The sequence below is a fragment of the Ursus americanus genome, chromosome 7, assembly GCF_024610735.1.
Source record: "Ursus americanus isolate L20-20 chromosome 7, mUrsAme1.1.p, whole genome shotgun sequence".
Classification (NCBI taxonomy): domain Eukaryota; kingdom Metazoa; phylum Chordata; class Mammalia; order Carnivora; family Ursidae; genus Ursus; species Ursus americanus.
Window position 1 is genome coordinate 66,021,836 of NC_142133.1, and position 18,584 is coordinate 66,040,419.

General features: G+C 43.6%; 2 protein-coding genes across 3 annotated transcripts in view; one reads left to right on the top strand and one right to left on the bottom strand.

Moving 5' to 3' along the window:
• Positions 1-4,110, top strand: part of ADGRF3 (adhesion G protein-coupled receptor F3) — a 32,504-nt gene extending 28,394 nt beyond the window's left edge. Inside the window, exons 14-17 of the mRNA XM_045809247.2 lie at positions 693-2,075; positions 2,541-2,582; positions 2,671-2,733; positions 3,193-4,110. Coding sequence (XP_045665203.2) covers positions 693-2,075; positions 2,541-2,582; positions 2,671-2,733; positions 3,193-3,252 — 1,548 coding nt within the window. The 3' untranslated portion in view covers positions 3,253-4,110. The remainder of the gene's footprint in view (positions 1-692; positions 2,076-2,540; positions 2,583-2,670; positions 2,734-3,192) is intronic.
• Positions 4,111-17,632: 13,522 nt separating this feature from the next.
• Positions 17,633-18,584, bottom strand: part of HADHB (hydroxyacyl-CoA dehydrogenase trifunctional multienzyme complex subunit beta) — a 35,682-nt gene continuing 34,730 nt past the window's right edge. For both annotated transcript variants that reach the window (XM_087863797.1, XM_045809254.2), the window contains one exon: positions 17,633-18,191. In XM_087863797.1, coding sequence (XP_087719923.1) covers positions 18,156-18,191 — 36 coding nt within the window. In that variant the 3' untranslated portion in view covers positions 17,633-18,155. The remainder of the gene's footprint in view (positions 18,192-18,584) is intronic.

Here is an 18,584-nt window from a genome sequence, read left to right on the forward strand (position 1 = left end):
GTGAGTTCAGAGGCATTCATGCACACGCAGATGCATGCATATGATGTGAAGCCCCCCCGCCCCGCCCCTGGCAACACACACGCACACAAGATACCTACATGGAGATACTCAAACGCTCTTGGCTGGGCTGGACTCACCTAAACCAGCTCTCAATATGGGCAACAGTTGGTGACCAATAAGTGGCATCCAAAAGAATAACCAGGGGCAATGACACGACACACTCTTCCTATCTGGGAATGTATATCACATGTGGGTGGACGGACGTGTCTTCTATTTCGGAACATTGTGCTTTCTACCACTGGGTACCATTCTTAGCATTACAGACCCATAGGGGTCAAGGAATTGGAAAGGGGCTCCCTATGGGCCTGGGTGGCCCAAGGGATGGAGGGGAGAGAAAGGTTGTCATATGGAGAGGCTGGATTGCATCAGGAGACCACATACTTGAAGCCACCCCAGTGGTGAGCTAAACAGCTCCCCATTCTTCCCATATAGAAACTCTTCCTTCACAGGTCTGTCTTCCTCTCCCCCTTTCTCTCCCTTCCTCTCCCCCTTTCTCTCTACCCTTGGATCTTCTGCTGGACTAGGAAAGGTGGGTTTGGGGCCTAGAGTTCCCTGTGCCCCTGGCCCAGTGCTGTGGGCTCTAGTGGCCAGGGCTCATCTCTCTGTTGGGATCTCTCTGTTGGGCGTCACAGGCTCTTCTGAAAACCACAGACAAGATCCTAGACATGGACACCAGCTCTCTGTGGGCCCCAGCCCAGGCCCAGAAGCCCTCAGCAGGCTCAGCATTCCTGCTGGCTCTGGAGACTCTAGCATGCAGCCTGTGCCCACAAGATCACCCCTTCTCCTTCAGCTTGCGTAACGTGTGGCTGCAGACCCAGCTCCTTGGACCTACATTTCCTGCTGACTACAGAGTCTCCTTCTCCACTCAGCCCCCATTGCAGGCACACATTCCCAGGTGCTCACTGGCCTTGCTGGGCCATAATGCAACGAACATCAGTGTTACTAGCCTGGTACTGCAGAAACTGGACCGTCTTCTGCCCTCAAACTATGGACAAGGGCTGGGGGACTCCCTCTATGCCACTCCTGGGCTGGTCCTCTCCATCTCCATCATGGCAGGTGGCCAGGCCTTCAACCAGGGAGAAGTCATCATGGACTTCGGGAACACAGCTAGCACTCCCCACTGTGTCTTCTGGGACCATGATCTCTTCCAGGGCAAGGGGGGCTGGTCAGATGAAGGGTGCCAGGTGCAGACCGCTCATGCCAGCCCTACCACTCAGTGTATTTGTCGGCACCTCACTGCCTTCTCCATCCTCATGTCCCGAAATACTGTTCCAGAAAACCCCACCCTGGAGCTGCTGAGTCAGGTGGGCTTGGGGGCCTCCATCCTGGCACTGCTTGTGTGCCTGGGCGTGTACAGGCTGGTGTGGAGAGTTGTGGTACAGAACAAAGTTGCCTACTTACGCCACATGGCCCTGCTCAATGTGGTGCTCTGCCTTTTGGCTGCAGACACCTGCTTCCTGGGAGCCCCACTGCTTCCTCCTGGGCCCCGAAGCCCACTCTGCCTGGCTGCTGCCTTCCTCTGTCATTTCTTCTACCTGGCCACCTTTTTCTGGATGCTGGCTCAGGCGCTGATGTTGGCCCACCAGCTGCTCTTCGTCTTCCGTCAGCTATCCAAGTGCCGAGTACTCTCCCTGATGGTGGTCCTCGGCTATATGTGCCCAATGGGATTTGCAGGTGCCGCCCTGGGCCTCTACCTACCCCGAGGGCAATACCTGGGGGAGGAGGCATGCTGGTTGAATAGGAAGGGAGGGGTGCTCTACACCTTCGTGGGGCCAGTGCTGGCCATTGTGGGCATGAATGGGCTGGTACTAGCCATGGCTGTGCTGAAGCTCCTGAGACCTTCGCTGTCAGAGGGGCCCCAGGTGGAGAAGCGCCATGCCCTTCTGGGGGTGATCAAAGCCCTGCTCATTCTCACCCCCATCTTCGGCCTCACCTGGGGGCTAGGCCTGGCCACTCTGCTGGAGGAAGTCTCCGTAATTCCTCACTACATCTTCACGATTCTCAACACCACCCAGGTGGGTGACAGTGTGGTAGCTATGCTTTTTGGCCTTTAGATGGTCTGAGTCACTGCCAGTCCCTTCCCAAGGAGGGATCATGGCGGAGCAGAAGAAACAGTCCCAGGAATCTTAGAAGACTTAGGTTTGGATCCCAGTTCCTCCACCGACTAGCTGGAGAACTTTGGACAAACCTCTGTGAGCTTTGGTTTTCTTATCTGTGAAATAGTATCTGGTTTTGCCAGAGAAGTCAGGGAATTGTCAGTACCCAAAACTTTGATACCTCGTTTATAACCAAAGCAGTAAGAGAAGCACCTGAAACGAATTCTATGCACCAAATGATGCGAATGTACAGAAGACTCTAGATGGGAAGCCTCGGGACATGAATTAGACAGGAAGACAGAGGCTGAAGGAAGATGAGAGGGAAAGAGTTGATTTCAGTTGATTCCTTCCTCAACTAACTTATCCCCATATCCTTCTTTTTAGGGTGTCTTCATCTTACTGTTTGGTTGCCTCATGGACAAGAAGGTGAGTCTGCCCACCTAACCCCCATCTGACTTGCGGTGCCCAGGCCAGGACTTGGGCCGGCATGACTGAGGTGTTACCTCTCCTGCAGATACGAGAGGCTTTACTCGAACGCTTCTGCCGCACACAGCCCCCCAACTCCACCATGTCCCTGGTGAGTTGATGACTTCAAATCCTCAGTTCTCCTGCTGAGAGCAGGTTAGAAGCAGCTGTTCCACAGCCTTCCTAAGAGGCACAGCTAGAAGCCAAGAGGAGGCTGGGATTGCCTTTTAGAATGAGCATGCTTTGGGTTCAAACTCCCCAACAATGGAGAAAGGAGCCCCATCAGAGCAGCCAGAGTCAGGTTCCTGGGCTCCAGATTCCAACCTGGACTCCTGGGGACTCCCTTTGTCCCTGGTTTCTCCATTTGAAAGTCTGCCTCCAGTCACTACATGAAGGGAAAATGTAGGATCGGTAAGCGTGGGAGTCAGCATAGCTGAGAGCAAAGTTCCTAGGATTACTGTGGCCCTGGCAGGAGGGCAGGTAAGAACATGAAGATGGGTACAACCTCACCAAAGGAGAGCTGATGATAATAGCAATCACCCTGCACCTGGGCCTTTCTGCCCCTTCCTAGGCTACATATGAAACCTACATCCCAGAACCCAGCAAAGGAAGAAGTGAAGACACCAGGTGAGAAGCAAGCCTTCCTGGGAGCAGTGTGAGCAGCACGGAGTGAAGCGGAGTGTAGCAAAGGGCTTCCTGCCAAAGAAGGCTCCTCTTCATGTAACTGTCCCAGTCCGAGGGTTGGAAAACAGACTTTTCCAGCATAGACATTTCTGAATGGGATGGGGAAAGTGGAGGGCTCAGAGAGCAGATGGCATAGCATCTTCTATTGCTTTCACAGAAAGCTGGAGGGACTTTTACCACCGCCAACCCTTGATTCATTTCACTGAAAATTCCTTTTCACACCATCAAATATTTAATTATCCTGAAAAACCTTTGCTTCTAAGGAATTGCCATTGGTGTGCTTGGTATCCAGAGGGAGGGCAGCCTTGCAAGGCCTCCTTCACCAGCCCAGAGCTTCAGGGCAAGCCCTTACAAGGGGAAGGCAGAAGCTTTGAGTGAACCACACACAGAGCCCATGTTGCTCCTCCTCCAAGGGAGTCAGGGGAAGGTGCCTGAATCCACCTGGATGGGCCCTGGCCCGATGCTCCGAGCCCTTCTGCTCTCCCAGAGCTCAGCCGTTGGCAAAGACAGACTAATGTTTCCACTAGTCACGTTCCTTTGTCTTGCGGGTCACCTGTCCCTACCTCTAAACTATTCAAGCAAAAGTAGCATGAAAAACTAGCTAAAGTTACCTAATGAATAAGCTTGCTTTGCTCTAAACATCATCAACAGATATTAAAGTTCAAAAGGATTGTAAGTAAAGATTTTGCAAGTCTCAGCCAATTTTTGACTAATCAACGGTTCATGTTATAGATATATTTGATAAGTATATATTTTAACTGTTTTTAACTATTTTTAACTATTCAGTGATTTCCTTTCTGATTATTTCTTCTCTATAGCTAGGAAGAAAAAGGATGGCTTACTGACAGGAACTCTCATCTTCCAAACATTAAAGGTGAAGGACAAATTTTGGTTTGTTCCTTTTCAAAGTTTAGGAAAAGGCGAAGCTACTGGGTGCCTCTTTCTTTAACGTTGACAACAATATCAATATAAATGTAGGTTTCATAGACATATGCATGTATACAACAAGTTACTGATCTGAGCACCTTTGTAAGAACACATTAACAATTCTTAAGTAGAGAGGAAGTCACCACAGACCACCAAGGATTAAAGCAACAAGATGACAAACACTGACATTTAAAAGAGACAGGTTTAGGGTACCTGGGTGGCCCGCTCGGTTGACTCTTGGTTTTCGGCTCAGGTCATGGTCTTGGCGTCGCGGGATCCCCGGCACAGGGCTCCATGCTCAGGACGGAGTCTGCCTGAGAATCTTTCTCCCTCCTTCCCTCCCTGCCTCTGCTCCTTCCCACCCCTTGCATGCACACTCTCTCTCTAAAATAATAAAAACTTCTTTACAATTATATTTTAAGGGGCTCCTGGGTGTCTCAATCATTAAGAGTCTGCCTTCAGCTCAGGGCGTGATCCCGGCGTTCTGGGATCGAACCCCACATCAGGCTCCTCCACTGGGAGCCTGCTTCTTCCTCTCCCACTCCCCCTGCTTGTTTTCCCTCTCTCGCTGGCTGTCTCTCTGTCAAAGAAATAAATAACATCTTTAAAAAAAATAATAAAAATAAAATAAAATAAAATAAAATAAAATAAAATAAAATAAAATAAAAAGTGATGGGCCCAAGATAAGACTAGATATGGAGAAGAAATATTTAAGAAAAGTCTTGAGACGACACGAGGACATCTAGCTGAATGAATTAACTCATGGAATCCACAAGATGTTGATAGGGTTCTGAAAATTTTTTCAGCTGGAGAAATGAAAAAAATCCTCATGAATGAGTCTTCGTTTGTTACAAAATTCATGGCTATTTTTATAAAATGCAATGGGAACATTTTCTGTTGAAATGCAAATGGATATGCTATTGAAACATTTTTCTTACAAACATGGATCTGTGTGAATATTTTCATTGTATATAAACCAGCCCGAATATTTCTCTAAATGAATTCAATTGTATTTTTCAAAGAGAAGATACCAACTCAGCAGGGCGACTGCAACATTTCTATGCCTCGGACCTGTCCCAGCCCCCGAGGGAGGCAGGAGGCAGGCAGCCACTGAAACAGCCAGGGCTCTGCCTGTTGGTTTCCCTGGCAACAGAATCCTGTCACAATTACCCTTGTATTTCATTAATATTTACAGTCTTAATTTTTTAAAAAAGATTTTATTTATTAGAGAGAGACAGGGAGAGAGAACAATCAGGGGGAGTGTCAGGCAGAGGGAGGGAGAGAGGGAGAGGGAGAAGCAGACTCCCCACTGAGCTGGGAGCCCTACATGGGGCTCGATCCCAGGACCCTGGGATCACGACCTGAGCCGAAGGCAGACGCTTAACCAGCTGAGCCACCCAGGTGCCCCTACAGTCTTAATTTTTTAAATTATAAAATTATTTTTGAATATTTCAACTAATATACATTTACTTTAAAAGCAGCAGAGACACTTTCTGAGCGTGGTTCTGTAGAAATCTACGTCTTCATTCTCTTTCTCAAATCATGGCACATAGTGCGTGCTCTGCTGCTAAAAACACACTTTAGAATTGATCAATGAAATGCCATGAGGCCTCTGTTCACTTAACTCTCACATTAAAAAGGACTGAAAAGAAGGTTCTGGAGCTAGATACAAGAAAGTGAGGCTTAGCAACAATTCCATTTCTAAAAAGATGACTTAAAGAAGTAAGTAGAGGGTTCCCTGGGTGGATTAACTGGTTGAGCGTCCGACTCTTGGTTTTGGCTCAGGTCATGATCTCAGCATCATGGGCTCCACGTTCGGTGTGGAGTCTGCTGAGATTCTCTCCCTCTCCCTCTGCCCCTGCCCCCGCCTCTGCCTGTGTGTGAGCTCTTTCTCTCTCAAATAAAATAAAATCTAAATAAATAATAAGTAGACACGTGAGCAGACAAATGTACAAAAGATGTGTATTCTAGGTGTTTATATCCTCAAAAAAGAGGGACTTGGTAAAACAAATTAGGATATTATCTACCAAAGGAATGCTATATGGTCCTTACAAATGATGATGTATAGGGGCACCTGGGTGATTCAGTCAGTTAAGCATCTGCCTTCAGCTCAGGTCATGGTCTCGGGGTCCTGGGATTGAGCCCCATGTCTGGGCTCCCTGCTCAGCGGGGAGTCTGCTTCTCCCTCTCCCTCTGCCCCTCCCCCACTTGTGCGTGTGTGCACATACTCTCTCTCTCTCTCTCACTTGCTCTCTCGCTCTCAAGTAAATAAAATCTTTAAAAAATGATGATGTATAACTACACCTACTGATACAGAAAAATGTTTAGGCTATATAGCTAAGTAAGACAAAAGGGTTCCAGAACAGCATTATACTAGCCAATTCTGGTCCATACGAAAACTGGGTCCATTTGTGTCTATACAAATATGTGTGCCTTGAGAAGGAGAGATACCAAAATATTAACAGTGGGTATCTCTACTGGATTTTTCATTTTTTTCTTACTCTATAAATATTATTTGAATTTTTTTTTACAATGAGCATGTATTTTTATGTTAGAAAAAAAATGATTTTGAAAAAGTTCTTCTGAACATTTTGCATATTTAACAATAGAAACTTGACAAGCAAAGTAACACAAAGTATCCCCTGGAATTTAGATTTGTGTGGAAGGGTGGACTACATAAGGGGTTCCCGAGAAAGCTTTGAACCATCTTTTTGGAGTTCTGTTTTGGGAATCAATCCTGTCTGATCACTGACAGTCCCTTAAGTGTAGAGGGGGAAAGAGGCTCCTAGTTGAGTTGAGTGCAGCCAGAAGCATTGCCAACATGTCTAAATGCTTTGTCTCCTTCACAATAACACGTATTCCTTTTCAGAATAGTATTTTTACTCAGTATGCTTGTCGTTCCATCCCCACGTTTTTCCATTTCCTCTCAATCAGTGATCCCTCTTCACTGAAAAAGATCAGAGTCCCAGATAAACCACAGCGGGGGCAGACAGAGGACCTCCGAGTCACCCATTAAATTCCAGAGGAAGACTGGGAGACCTGCTGCTGCTTTTCACTCCTCGAGAGAGACTGGAATTGAAGAGGCCTGGAGAAAATAAATATAAACGAGAAGGGATGGGGGAGAAGACAGGCTGAGAACAGGATTCTTCTCTCTGAAAAGATAGATGCAAAGGGGGCAAGAATTTCTGTTTTGCTGGTTGCTGTAGCTTCAGTATCTAAGATATGCTTGACACATAACAGGCACTCAGTAACTATTTACTGAATTAATGAACTATACAGACCACAGGAAGAACATGGACTTTTACTCAGAATCAGAGCCACTGAAAAGCAAACAGCTGGAGGGGGGCGCGGAGTGGGGAAGAGCACTTCTGAAGTTTGAATGAAAGATGAAGGCAAATAAAGGCTCCATTCCAAAACGGTTATTTGGTGGAAGAGAGGGTCTGATTAAACTTTAAATGAAAAGACAGATACTTAAGTTGGGATCTTTAAGAATAGCATAACCAGAGGGGCCTCTGGGTGGCTCAGTCTTTAAACGTCTGCCTTCGGCTCAGGGCATGACTCCAGGGTTCTGGGATCAAGCCCCGCATCGGGCTCCCTGCTCCGCTGGGAGCCTGCTTCTCCTTCTCCCACTCCCCCTGCTTGTGTTCCCTCTCTCACTGGCTGTCTCTCTGTCAAATAAATAAATTAAATCTTTAAAAAAAAAAAAAGAGTAGCATAACCAGTTGGAGACACCTGAGAACAAACAGCAGTGTCTCTTTAGATGGAGGCACCTATATCCATGACAGCCAAGGGCGGTCTTTTGTAGCAGTCATGCTACTGAAAACAGCTCAGCTTTCTCTGACATGTAGAGAATGTTTAGAAATAGCATACACCTTCCATAAAGTTGGGTGAGCCCATGACTCAACTGCGGAACTAGAACTTTAGCAACCCGGGGCGCCTGGGTGGTATAGCAGTTAAGCGTCTGCCTTCGGCTCAGGGCGTGATCCCGGCGTTATGGGATCGAGCCCCACATCAGGCTCCTCCACTATGAGCCTGCTTCTCCCTCTCCCACTCCCCCTGCTTGTGTTCCCTCTCTCGCTGGCTGTCTCTATCTCTGTCGAATAAATAAATAAAATCTTAAAAAAAAAAAAAAGAACTTTAGCAACCCCACGGAAACCCTCCAACCCAACCCCACTGCCTCCTGTCCAGGGGTGACCTCTGCTCTGAATGTTTTCAATATAGCATTAAAAATTTTTTTTTTGTGGTGAAACACATGAAATTTATCATTTTAACCATTTTAAGTGTACAGTTCAGTAGTGATAAGTACATACACATTGTTGTGCAACCAATCTCCAGAACTCCTCTTTCAAAACTGAAACTCTGTACCTAGTAACTCCCCATTCCCCTTACTCCAATCCCTGGCAACCATCCTTCTACTTTCTGTCTCTATGAATGTGACGATTCAACGTTCGTCCTTTTGTGACTGGTTTATTTCACTTAGCATAATGTCCTCAAGGTTCATCCATGTCATAGCGTGTGACAGGATTGTTAAGGCTTCATAGTATCCCACTGTGTGTATAGACACATGCAGCCGCCAGTGGGCATTCGGGTTGCTTCCCCCGTTGGCTATTGTGAATAATGCTGCTATGAATGTGGGTGCACAAATCTCTCTGAGACCCTGCTTTCAATTCTTTTGGATATATACCTAGACATAGAGTTGCTAGATCATGTAGTAATTCTATTTTTAATTTTTCAAGGAACTGTTATACTGTTTTCCACAGCGGCTGCACCATGTTATATTCCCACCAGCAGTGCACAAGGGCTCCAGTTTCTCCACATTCTCCCCACCACGTGCTATTTTCTGGGTTCTTATGATAGCAGACATCCTAATGGATGTAGGTCGTATCACAATGTAAAGTTTTCATTTGCATTTCCCTAACAACTAGTGGTGTTGAACACCTTTTCACACGCTTATTGGTCATCTGTATAACTTTTTTAGAGAAATGTCTATTTAAATTCTTTGCCCATTTTTAAACTGACTTGTTTCTTGGTGGTTGAGTTGTGAGAGTGCTTTATGTGTGTTCAGGATATTATCAGATATATGATTTGCAAATATTTTCTCCCATCGGTGGCCCTCTCACTGTGTCCTCTGATGCACAGAATTTGGCATTTTGATGAAGCCTTATCTATTTTGTTGTTGTTGCCGCCAGTGCTTTTGGTGTCATAGCCGAGAAAGCATTGCCAAATCCAGTGTCATGTAGCTTTTCCCATTTTCTTCCAGGAGGTTTATCATTTTAGCTCTTGTCTTTAGGTCTTTGACCCACTGTGAGTTAATTTTTATATATGGTGTAAGATAAGGGCTAACTTCATTCTTTTATATGTGGCCCCTCCATTTTCCCAACACCATTTGCTAACAAGACTGTCCTTTCTCCATTAAATGGTCTTAGCACTCTTGCCAAAAATCATTGGACCACATTGTGAAGATTTATTTCTGGGCTTTAAAACAAACTATTATCTCCAAGAGGTTTTCCTTGGGCCAATGATGGGGCTGAGTCCAACCGACCCCTCCAGCCGCCCCTCCGCTGACTGCCTCTGCTGGGTTCTGAGTCTGTTCTTTAAAGAAGCTGAATAGGCAAGAGAATCTCTTCTCTTGGGTGCATAGGTCCCTGTGAGCAGAGGCTTTGAGTCCAAACGCCACAGCTTACAGCTGCCAGGGATGGAGACCAGAGTTGAGAAATGAGTTGTACAATTGAGAAGTCACTTGCTGATGCTAACACTCTTGTTGAAAGATGGAGAGATCAGGATGATGCAGCAGATCTCTGACTGACCGCACCCCAGCTCTCAAAGAGTAGAAGCAATGAAGCAGTACCAGGAAGAATTCAAGAACTTAATGAAGTGGCAAGACGTCGGCCACAGTCCACATTAGTTATGGGAATCCAACAAGAAAACAGACAAATCAGAGAAGTGCAACAAGAGAACAAAGAATTGTATACATCCCTGGAAGAACATCAGTCTGACTTGGAACTTATAATAAGCACGTATCAAGAGCAAATGTTTAGACAGCTAAACTTTGCTAATTGGTGAACAAATTAAAGGTTTTCTGAGTGACTGCTGAGCCTATCAAAAGCTTCCAACAGTGCTGTTGGCATTCTGGATGATATTTGGATAAACATGAATATCCCCAATAAATGTTTGGGAATTCACAGAATTATCCAAATTTTATTATTTTATATCCAAATTTTGAAATACATATTCTGCCATGGTTTTGTGAACAGAAGACTGTCATACCAAATTTTATACCCTCCATGTTTGGTGACAGTTAACAAATAGCTTATGGGTTGCCTAGGTGGCTCAATCCGTTAAGGGTCTGCCTTCAGTTCAGGTCATGATCCCAGGGTCCTAGAATCGAGCCCCATATTGGGCTCCCTGCTCAATGGGAAGCCTGCTCCTCCCTCTTCTTCTTCCTGCTACTCCCCCTGCTTGTACGCTGTCAAATACATAAATATTTTTAAAATAAACAAATAGCTTCTGCACCAGGAGACTTACACTTTAAAGACTGCCCATCTATCTTCCCATTCATGTAAATTTTTGTCAAAGAAAATTTGGTTTGCGAGGCTGTAGGAATGTTTCATATACACCATAAACAAGAGGTGATTTAATTTTATCTGGTTTAACATAATTAAAATACTCAGCTAATAATTGCCCCTAAGTTGCTAGAGAAATGAAGTATCATTTCAGGAATGAAAGAAAGAACACTACTTTCTAGGGAAGATCTTTTAAGAGACATGTTAGGATGTTAAAATACTCCTTTGAAAGACTAAGTTTTGATTCTAAATAATGAAGATGAGATCTTTCTCTTCTCTGGTTGATCTTTAAGGATATTATGTAGCTCATTTAGCTAACAGAGTTGAAATGTCTGATACGGCAAGCTAGGTATGGTAATTTGAAAGTAAATTGGGAATTCCTCTGCCTCATAAAACCCTTCTTTTTTTTTTTTTTTTTTAAGAGTATCCAGGGGAAGGGGGTGCCTGGGTGGCTCAGTCAGTGGAGCATGTGATGCTTGATCTTAGGGTCATGAGTTTGAGCCCCACATTGGGTATGGAGATTACTTAAAAATGATGTTTAAAAAATATGTATTAGGGGGGCGCCTGGGTGGCACAGCGGTTAAGCATCTGCCTTCAGCTCAGGGCATGATCCCAGCGTTATGGGATCAAGCCCCACATCAGGCTCCGCCGCTATGAGCCTGCTTCTTCCTCTCCCACTCCCCCTGCTTGTGTTCCCTCTCTCGCTGGCTGTCTCTATCTCTGTCGAATAAATAAATAAAATCTTTAAAAAAATAAAATAAAATAAAATAAAAAATATGTGTTAGGGGCGCCTGGGTGGCTCAGTCAGTTAAGTGACTGCCTTCGGTTCAGGTCATGATCACAGAGTCCTGGGACTGAGCCCAGCATCAGGCTCCCTGCTCAGCAGGGGAGTCTGTCTGCTTCTCCCCCTCCCTCTGCTCATGCTCTCTCTCTTGCTCTTTCAAATAAATAAAATCTTAAAAAAAATAAAAATATATATATTACAAAAGTATTCCTAAGAGATAAAGTAAATTAAAATTTCAAAAAATTTTTTTCTTTATTTATTCATAAGCTCTTATCTGGTCCTCATAACCTGTAATATTTTTCTTTTCTTTTTTATTTATTTACTTACTTATTTTCTTATTTATTTCACATAATGTATTATCTATTTCAGGGATACATGTCTGTGATTCATCAGTCTTCCATAACACCCAGTGTTCATTACAACACATACCCTCCCCAATGTCCACCACCCAGTCACCCCATCTCCCCACCACCCTTCCCTCCAGCAACCCTCAGTTTGTTTCCTAAGATTAAGAGTCTCTTATGGTTTGTCTCCCTCTCTGGCTTCATCTTGTTTCATTTTTTCCTGTCTTCCCCTATGATCCTCTGCCTTCTTTCTTAAATTCCACACATCAGTGAGATCGTATGATAATTGTCTTTCTCAGATTCACTTATTTCACTTAGCATAATATCCTCTAATTCCATCCACATCGCTTCAAATGGCAAGATTTCTTTTTTTTTAATGGCTGCATAATATGCCATTGTATATTCATCTATTCATCTATCAATGGATATCTAGGCTCTTTCCATAGTTTGGCTATCGTGGACATTGCTGCTATAAACATTGGGGTGCAGGTACCCCTTCGGATCACTACCTTTGTATCTCTGGGGTAAATACCCGGTAGTGCAATTGCTGGGTCATAGGGTAGCTCTATTTTCACATTTTGAGGAACCTCCATACTGTTTTCCAGAGTGGCTGCACAAGCTTGAATTCCCACCAACAGTGTAAGAGGGTTCCCCCTTCTCCACATCCTCGCCAACATCTGTTGTTTCCTGAGTTGTTTATTTTAGTCATTCTGACTGGTGTGAGGTGGTATCTCATTGTGGTTTTGATTTGTATTTCCCTGGTGCCGAGTGATGTTGAGCACTTTTTCATGTGTCTGTTGGCCATTAGGATGTCTTCTTTGCCAAAATGTCTATTCACGTCTTCTGCCCATTTCTTGATTGGGTTATTTGTTCTTTGGGTGTTGAATTTGATAAGTTCTTTATAGATTTTGGATACTAGCCCTTTATCTGATATGTCATTTGCAAGTATCTTCTCCCATTCTGTCAGTTGTCTTCTGGTTTTCTTGAGAAAGGCTTGTATTGCTATCTACTTCCCTCTTAGGACCGCCTTTGCTGCATCCCAAAGGTTTTGAATAGTTGTGTTTTCATTTTCATTTGTTTCAATGAATTTTTTTAAAATTCTTTAATTTCCTGGTTGACCCATTCATTCTTTACTAGGACGCTCTTTAGCCTCCATGTATTTGAGTTCTTTCCAACTTTCTTCTTGTGATTCAGTTCCAGTTTCAAAACATTGTGGTCTGAAAAATATGCAGGGAATAATCCCAATCTTTTGGTACCAGTTGAGACCTGATTTGTGACCCAGGATGTGACCTATTCTGGAGAATGTTCCATGTGCACTCGAGAGGAATGTGTATTCTATTGCTTTGGGATGGATTGTTCTGAATATATCCGTGAAGTGCATCTGGTTCAGTGTGTCATTAAAAGCCCTTGTTTCCTTGTTGATCTTCTCATCAGATGATCTGTCTGTTGCAGTGAGGTGGGTGTTAAAGTCCCCTACTATTATTGTATTATTATTGATGTGTTTCTTTGATTTTGTTATTGGCTTACATAATTGGCTGCTCCCATGTTAGGGGCATAAATATTTACAATTGGTAGATCTTGTTGGGTAGACCCTTTAATTATGATATAGTGTCTTTTCTCATCTTTTATTACAGTCTTTGGTCTAAATCTAATTTGTCTAATATAAGGATTGCCACCCCAGCTTTCTTTTGATGTCCACTAGCATGGTAAATGGTTTTCCACCCCCTCACTTTCAATCTGGAGGTGTTTTTGGTTCTAAAATGAGTCTCTTGCAGACAGCATATCGATGGGTCTTGCTTTTCTATCCAATCTAATACCCTGTGTCTTTTGATTGGGGCATTTAGTCCATTTACATTCATGGTAACTGTCGAAAGATATGAATTTAGTGCCATTGTATTGCCTGTAAGGTGACTGTTACTGTATATTGTCTCTGTTCCTTTCTGGTCTATGTTACTTTTGGGCTCTCTCTTTGCTTAGAGGACCCCTTTCAATATTTCTTGTAGGGCTGGTTTGGTGATCACAAATCTTTTAACTTCTCTTTGTCCTGGAAGCTTATCTCTCCTATTTTGAATGACATTCTAGCTGGATAAAGTATTCTTGGCTGCAAATTTTTCTTATTTAGCACCCTGAATATATCATGCCAGTCCTTTCTACAGAGCCATACACTAGATTTTGGGTGTATTTTGGTCTATTAGAAGAAATTGCATCCCAAAATTTTAAAGAAAGTAAAACTATATATATACAAAAATAAGATTAAATACAATGCAGGGATAGAATGTGACTGTAAAAATGAAAATTAAAATAGATTTTCTAAAAGTTGATATAATAAGTTGGTTGAAAAGGGAAAAAAGAAAAATTTAAATAAAAAAAGAAAAAATAAAGAAAATTTAAAATATTAAAGTTGAAAGACTAAAGACTCATGGGGAAAAAGCCATGAATTCTATGTGCTGTATTCCCCTAGTGCTGGAGTTGTGCAGTTCTCATTGATTGGTAAACTTGGTCTTGGCTGGATGTTCTGGGGGAGGGGCCTGTTGTGTGGAGTCTCAAATGTCTTTGGCCCAGACAGGGGCCGGGCTAAGGTATCATCAGCTCTGGTTTGCTCTCTGTGGCTTTTGTTCCTTAAAGGCTTTCCGCGCAGCTTTAGAGGATGAGAATGAAAACGGTGGCCTCCCAATCTCCAGCCCAGGAGCTGAAAGCTTGGGGGCCCGTTCTTTAGTGCGCCCTCAGGGAAAAGCAGTCAATCGCTCCTGTCTCCCTGGTCTCCAGCCGCACTCTGTGCTCACCCGGCCTGTGACTGAGTGTTTCTATCTCTGGCACACAGCCCAGTTTGGAGTCTCCAAACCCAGCAGATTCAGGCTCCCGTGCCGCTCCTCCCGGGGGAGGAAGGGGAGTCTCCCTGGTTCTGCCGCTTGCTGGGCCCCTTACTGGAAGAGCAGGGGCCCGACTGTGCCAGGGATCACGGTTTATGGCCACCCAAAGCTGGGAGCCCACTCCTCGGCTCAGTCTTTGCAGCCAGCTTCCCCGCTCCGATACCTGGGAGCTCTGCCGCACTCAGGCACCCCCAGTCTTCCTGTGACCCCGAGGGTCCTGAGACCACACTGTCCCAGTGAGGGTTCCAACCCCCCCCCCCCCGCCCCACCACGGTCTAGCTTCCTGTATATCGCCTCAGAGTCACTTCTCCGCACACCCTACCTTCCAGAAAGTGGTCACTTTTCTATTCGTAGAGTTGCAGCTATTCTTTTTTTTCCATCTCCTGTTGAGTTCGCAGGTGTTCAGAATGGTTTGATGGCTATCTAGCTGAATTCCTGGGACCAGACGAAACTAAGGTCTCTGCTGCCGCCACCTTGGATGCCTCCCTAACCTGTAAGATTTTTCTTGTAACTTCTCAAATTGAAGGGGGGGGAGGAAATCTACAAATTTATAAGTATTCCTTTTTTTTTTTTTTTTACAAAATATGTAACCAATATATGAATTTTTAAGACACCAGAAATAAAAATGTACCTTAACATCAACCAAAATCTCAATTTTTCTAATTTTGTAATTATAGAATAAAAGGACAAAAGAAAAAGGAAAAAACAATCCCTACTATCTCCGGATCTTACCAGCTTTCCACAAATATCCCTTTTCTGTTTCAGAGTCCAATCCAGGATACCATCTTACATTTAGTGGTCATAGCTCCTTAGCTTCCTTTGGTCTGAGCTTCCTATGACCTTGATAGATGACCTTGATTATTTTTTCATGACCTTGATAGTTTTGAACACGGTCAAGTAATTATTAGAATGTTCCTGGATTTGTGTTTGTCTGCTGTTTTCTTATGATCCAACTGGCTTATGGGCATTTGGAAAGAATACCACTGAAGTGAAGTGCCCCCGTGGTTACATCGTGCCAGGAGGTACGTGATACCCATACCACAGCACTGGTGATGTTAACCCGGGGCACTTGGTTAAGCTAGTGTTTGTCACGTTTCTCCACTGAAAGGTTGCCTTGTTTTCCCTTTTCATGGTCTATTTGCTGGAGGTGGGACATTAAGTCCAGCCCACACTCAAGTGAGGAGGGACATGCTCAACTTCCTGGGGCATAGAGTCTACACATATTATTTGGAATTCTTCTGTAAGATTTCTCTTTTCCCTTGTTTTCGAAAATATTTTATCTCATATGCAGGCATCCTACAAATATACTTAGTTTTGCTTGTTTCTGAAACTTTCCTGTCAACGAGCATTTGTTATTTACACTATTTTGCTATTAAAGAGGAATGGTAGGGCACCTGGGTGGCGCAGTCAGCTAAGCAGCTGACTCTTGGTTTCGGCTCGGGTCGTGATCTCAGGGTCATGAGATCTAGCCCTGTGTCCGGCTTGCACTCAGTGCAGAGTCCACTTGAGTTCCTCTCTCTCTCTCCACCCCCGCATCCCCTCCCTAGTCTAAAATAAATAAATCTTAAAAAAAAAAAAAAAAAAAAAGCAACGGTGCTATGAACACTCTTGTACATACATGTCTCCTGGTACTTGTGTGCTGGGTCATAGACTGTGTGTTATTTTCAAATGTACCAGATAACGCCAGACTATTTTCCGAAGTACTTGTATCAATCTGTATCCTCACCAGCAGTGTGTAATAGTTCCTATTGTTCCACATCCTTATCAACACATGGTGTTCTGAGTCTTGTTCATTTCTCCTGGTGGGTGTAAAATAGTATCTCATTATAATACTAATTTTTCTTTACTAATCAGCATCTTCTCATGTTCATTCTCTATTTCTACATTATTTTCTAAAAAATCCTTGTTAATACCCCCCTTTTACTGAGTTATCTTTCTTCTTCTTGATTTATAGAAATTCTTTATATATCCTGGATCCTTTGAAAGATACATCTACATCATACAGAAAGACACAGATATATCTTCATGAGAGAGATACAGATCTCCTTTGTAAGAAGTATCTGTGTTTTTGCCCCTTTGGTGGCTTGTCTTTCAACTCTATCAAAAGTTCTTATTTCAACATGAACAAATTTATAGATCAATTCCTTTATGATTAGAACTTTAAATATCTTAAGAAACTTCCTTCTCTCCCCAACCTAAGGCCATAGTGGATATTTTTTTTAAGTATTTTTTCTAAAAACTTTATTTTTTTCTAAAATTTTAAGAAAGTTTTTTACCTTTCATATTTATCTAGAGGTGAATTCTGTGATATCTATGTAAATATATTGGTTTTCAGTATTAAAAACTCCCATTATGTTGGAATTACCCATGAAATCATGGGGAAATGATGCTGGGAGTCTCAAATACCCTGTTAAGTGGTTAGTACTTCCTCCTTTGCCCAATCTGTCCTGAACTAGAGGACGATTCGGATTGCCAGTGACCTTCACAGATGTAAGCAACATCCACAGAAATGGCCACAACCGAGAGACCTGAGCTTCTTCAAAGCACTAGCATATATTTAGTGCATAATAAAAAGTTCTTATTATGTTGATAAAAAGTTTTAAATTTCTTTACACTTCACTTAAATCCTGGCAAACAGAGACATGTCCAAACAGTGAAATAAATTTACTTCCATGGAGCAATGGGGAAGAAAGGTGTTATTCGAAAGTAAGACCCTCTTTGTACTCCCAGCAGCTTCACGGTTGGCTAAGATGGTGAGAAGTTCCAAATGAGTCAAGGCAAATCTGCCCCCAAGACAAGAGAACCACCTTTTACCTCCAGTAAAAAATAAGGCAGACCGTTTGGTACTTCCTCACTTTATTAAGGTTAACAGGGTACTTATACATCTAAACATTTACTGTAAGTTGTCAGGAACACTTAAACTCTGAATTACCTTTCCATAATTAAGTTTCTTTAGGCACACTGGTATGTATTTTATAGAAAACACTTGTCTTTAGGTCACAAACAGGAAAGAGTATAATTTGCAAATGTTACAAAGATGATTCCAGATCTCAGCAAACCTCTTTCCCAAATTGCAACCACTCTGGGTATTTAATGAAAATAGAGACCAAAAACAATTGCTTAAACGTTATCACTATGTGATTCTGGTGACTACGAAATCCCTGAAAGAGCAGTAAGCCATGATTACTGGAAAGCTCAGAGCACTATAGCAAGGCTTAATTGTGAAGTATTTAACAGAAGGCCACAGATCATGTTTTCCTAAGAGGAGCTAGGAACTATGGATGTCATTTAGTAATGCATTGGAATGGCATTGCCTAGTGCGAGTGTTGCACAGAAACTCCAGGTCACCTCTTCATTATCTCTTATTTTGGATAAGCTTCCACAATCATAGCATGGCCCTGTAAAGGGGAAAATAAGAGTTCAATTAGAGCAATGGAAGGTGGAAGAATCCAGCCAGTCCCGAGGCAAAAGAGAATAATGCGAAAAGTACAGGCTATAGAGTTTGATCCCAGCTCTGCCTTCCAAACACTGTGATCTGATGTGTGTATGGGGAAAGGGAGTGTTGCTACTGGCATCTGGTGGGTGGAGATCACACTAAACATTGTAGAACACAGGGCGCCTGGCTGGCTCAGTTGGTCAAGCATACGACTCTTGATTCCGGCTCAGGTCATGATCTCAGGGTGGTGAGATGGAACCCCAGGTTGGGCTCCGCATTTGGTGGGGAGTCTGCTTCTCTCTCTCTCTCTCTTCCTCTGCCCCTGCCCCTGCTCCCGCTGGTTCTCTCTCTAAAA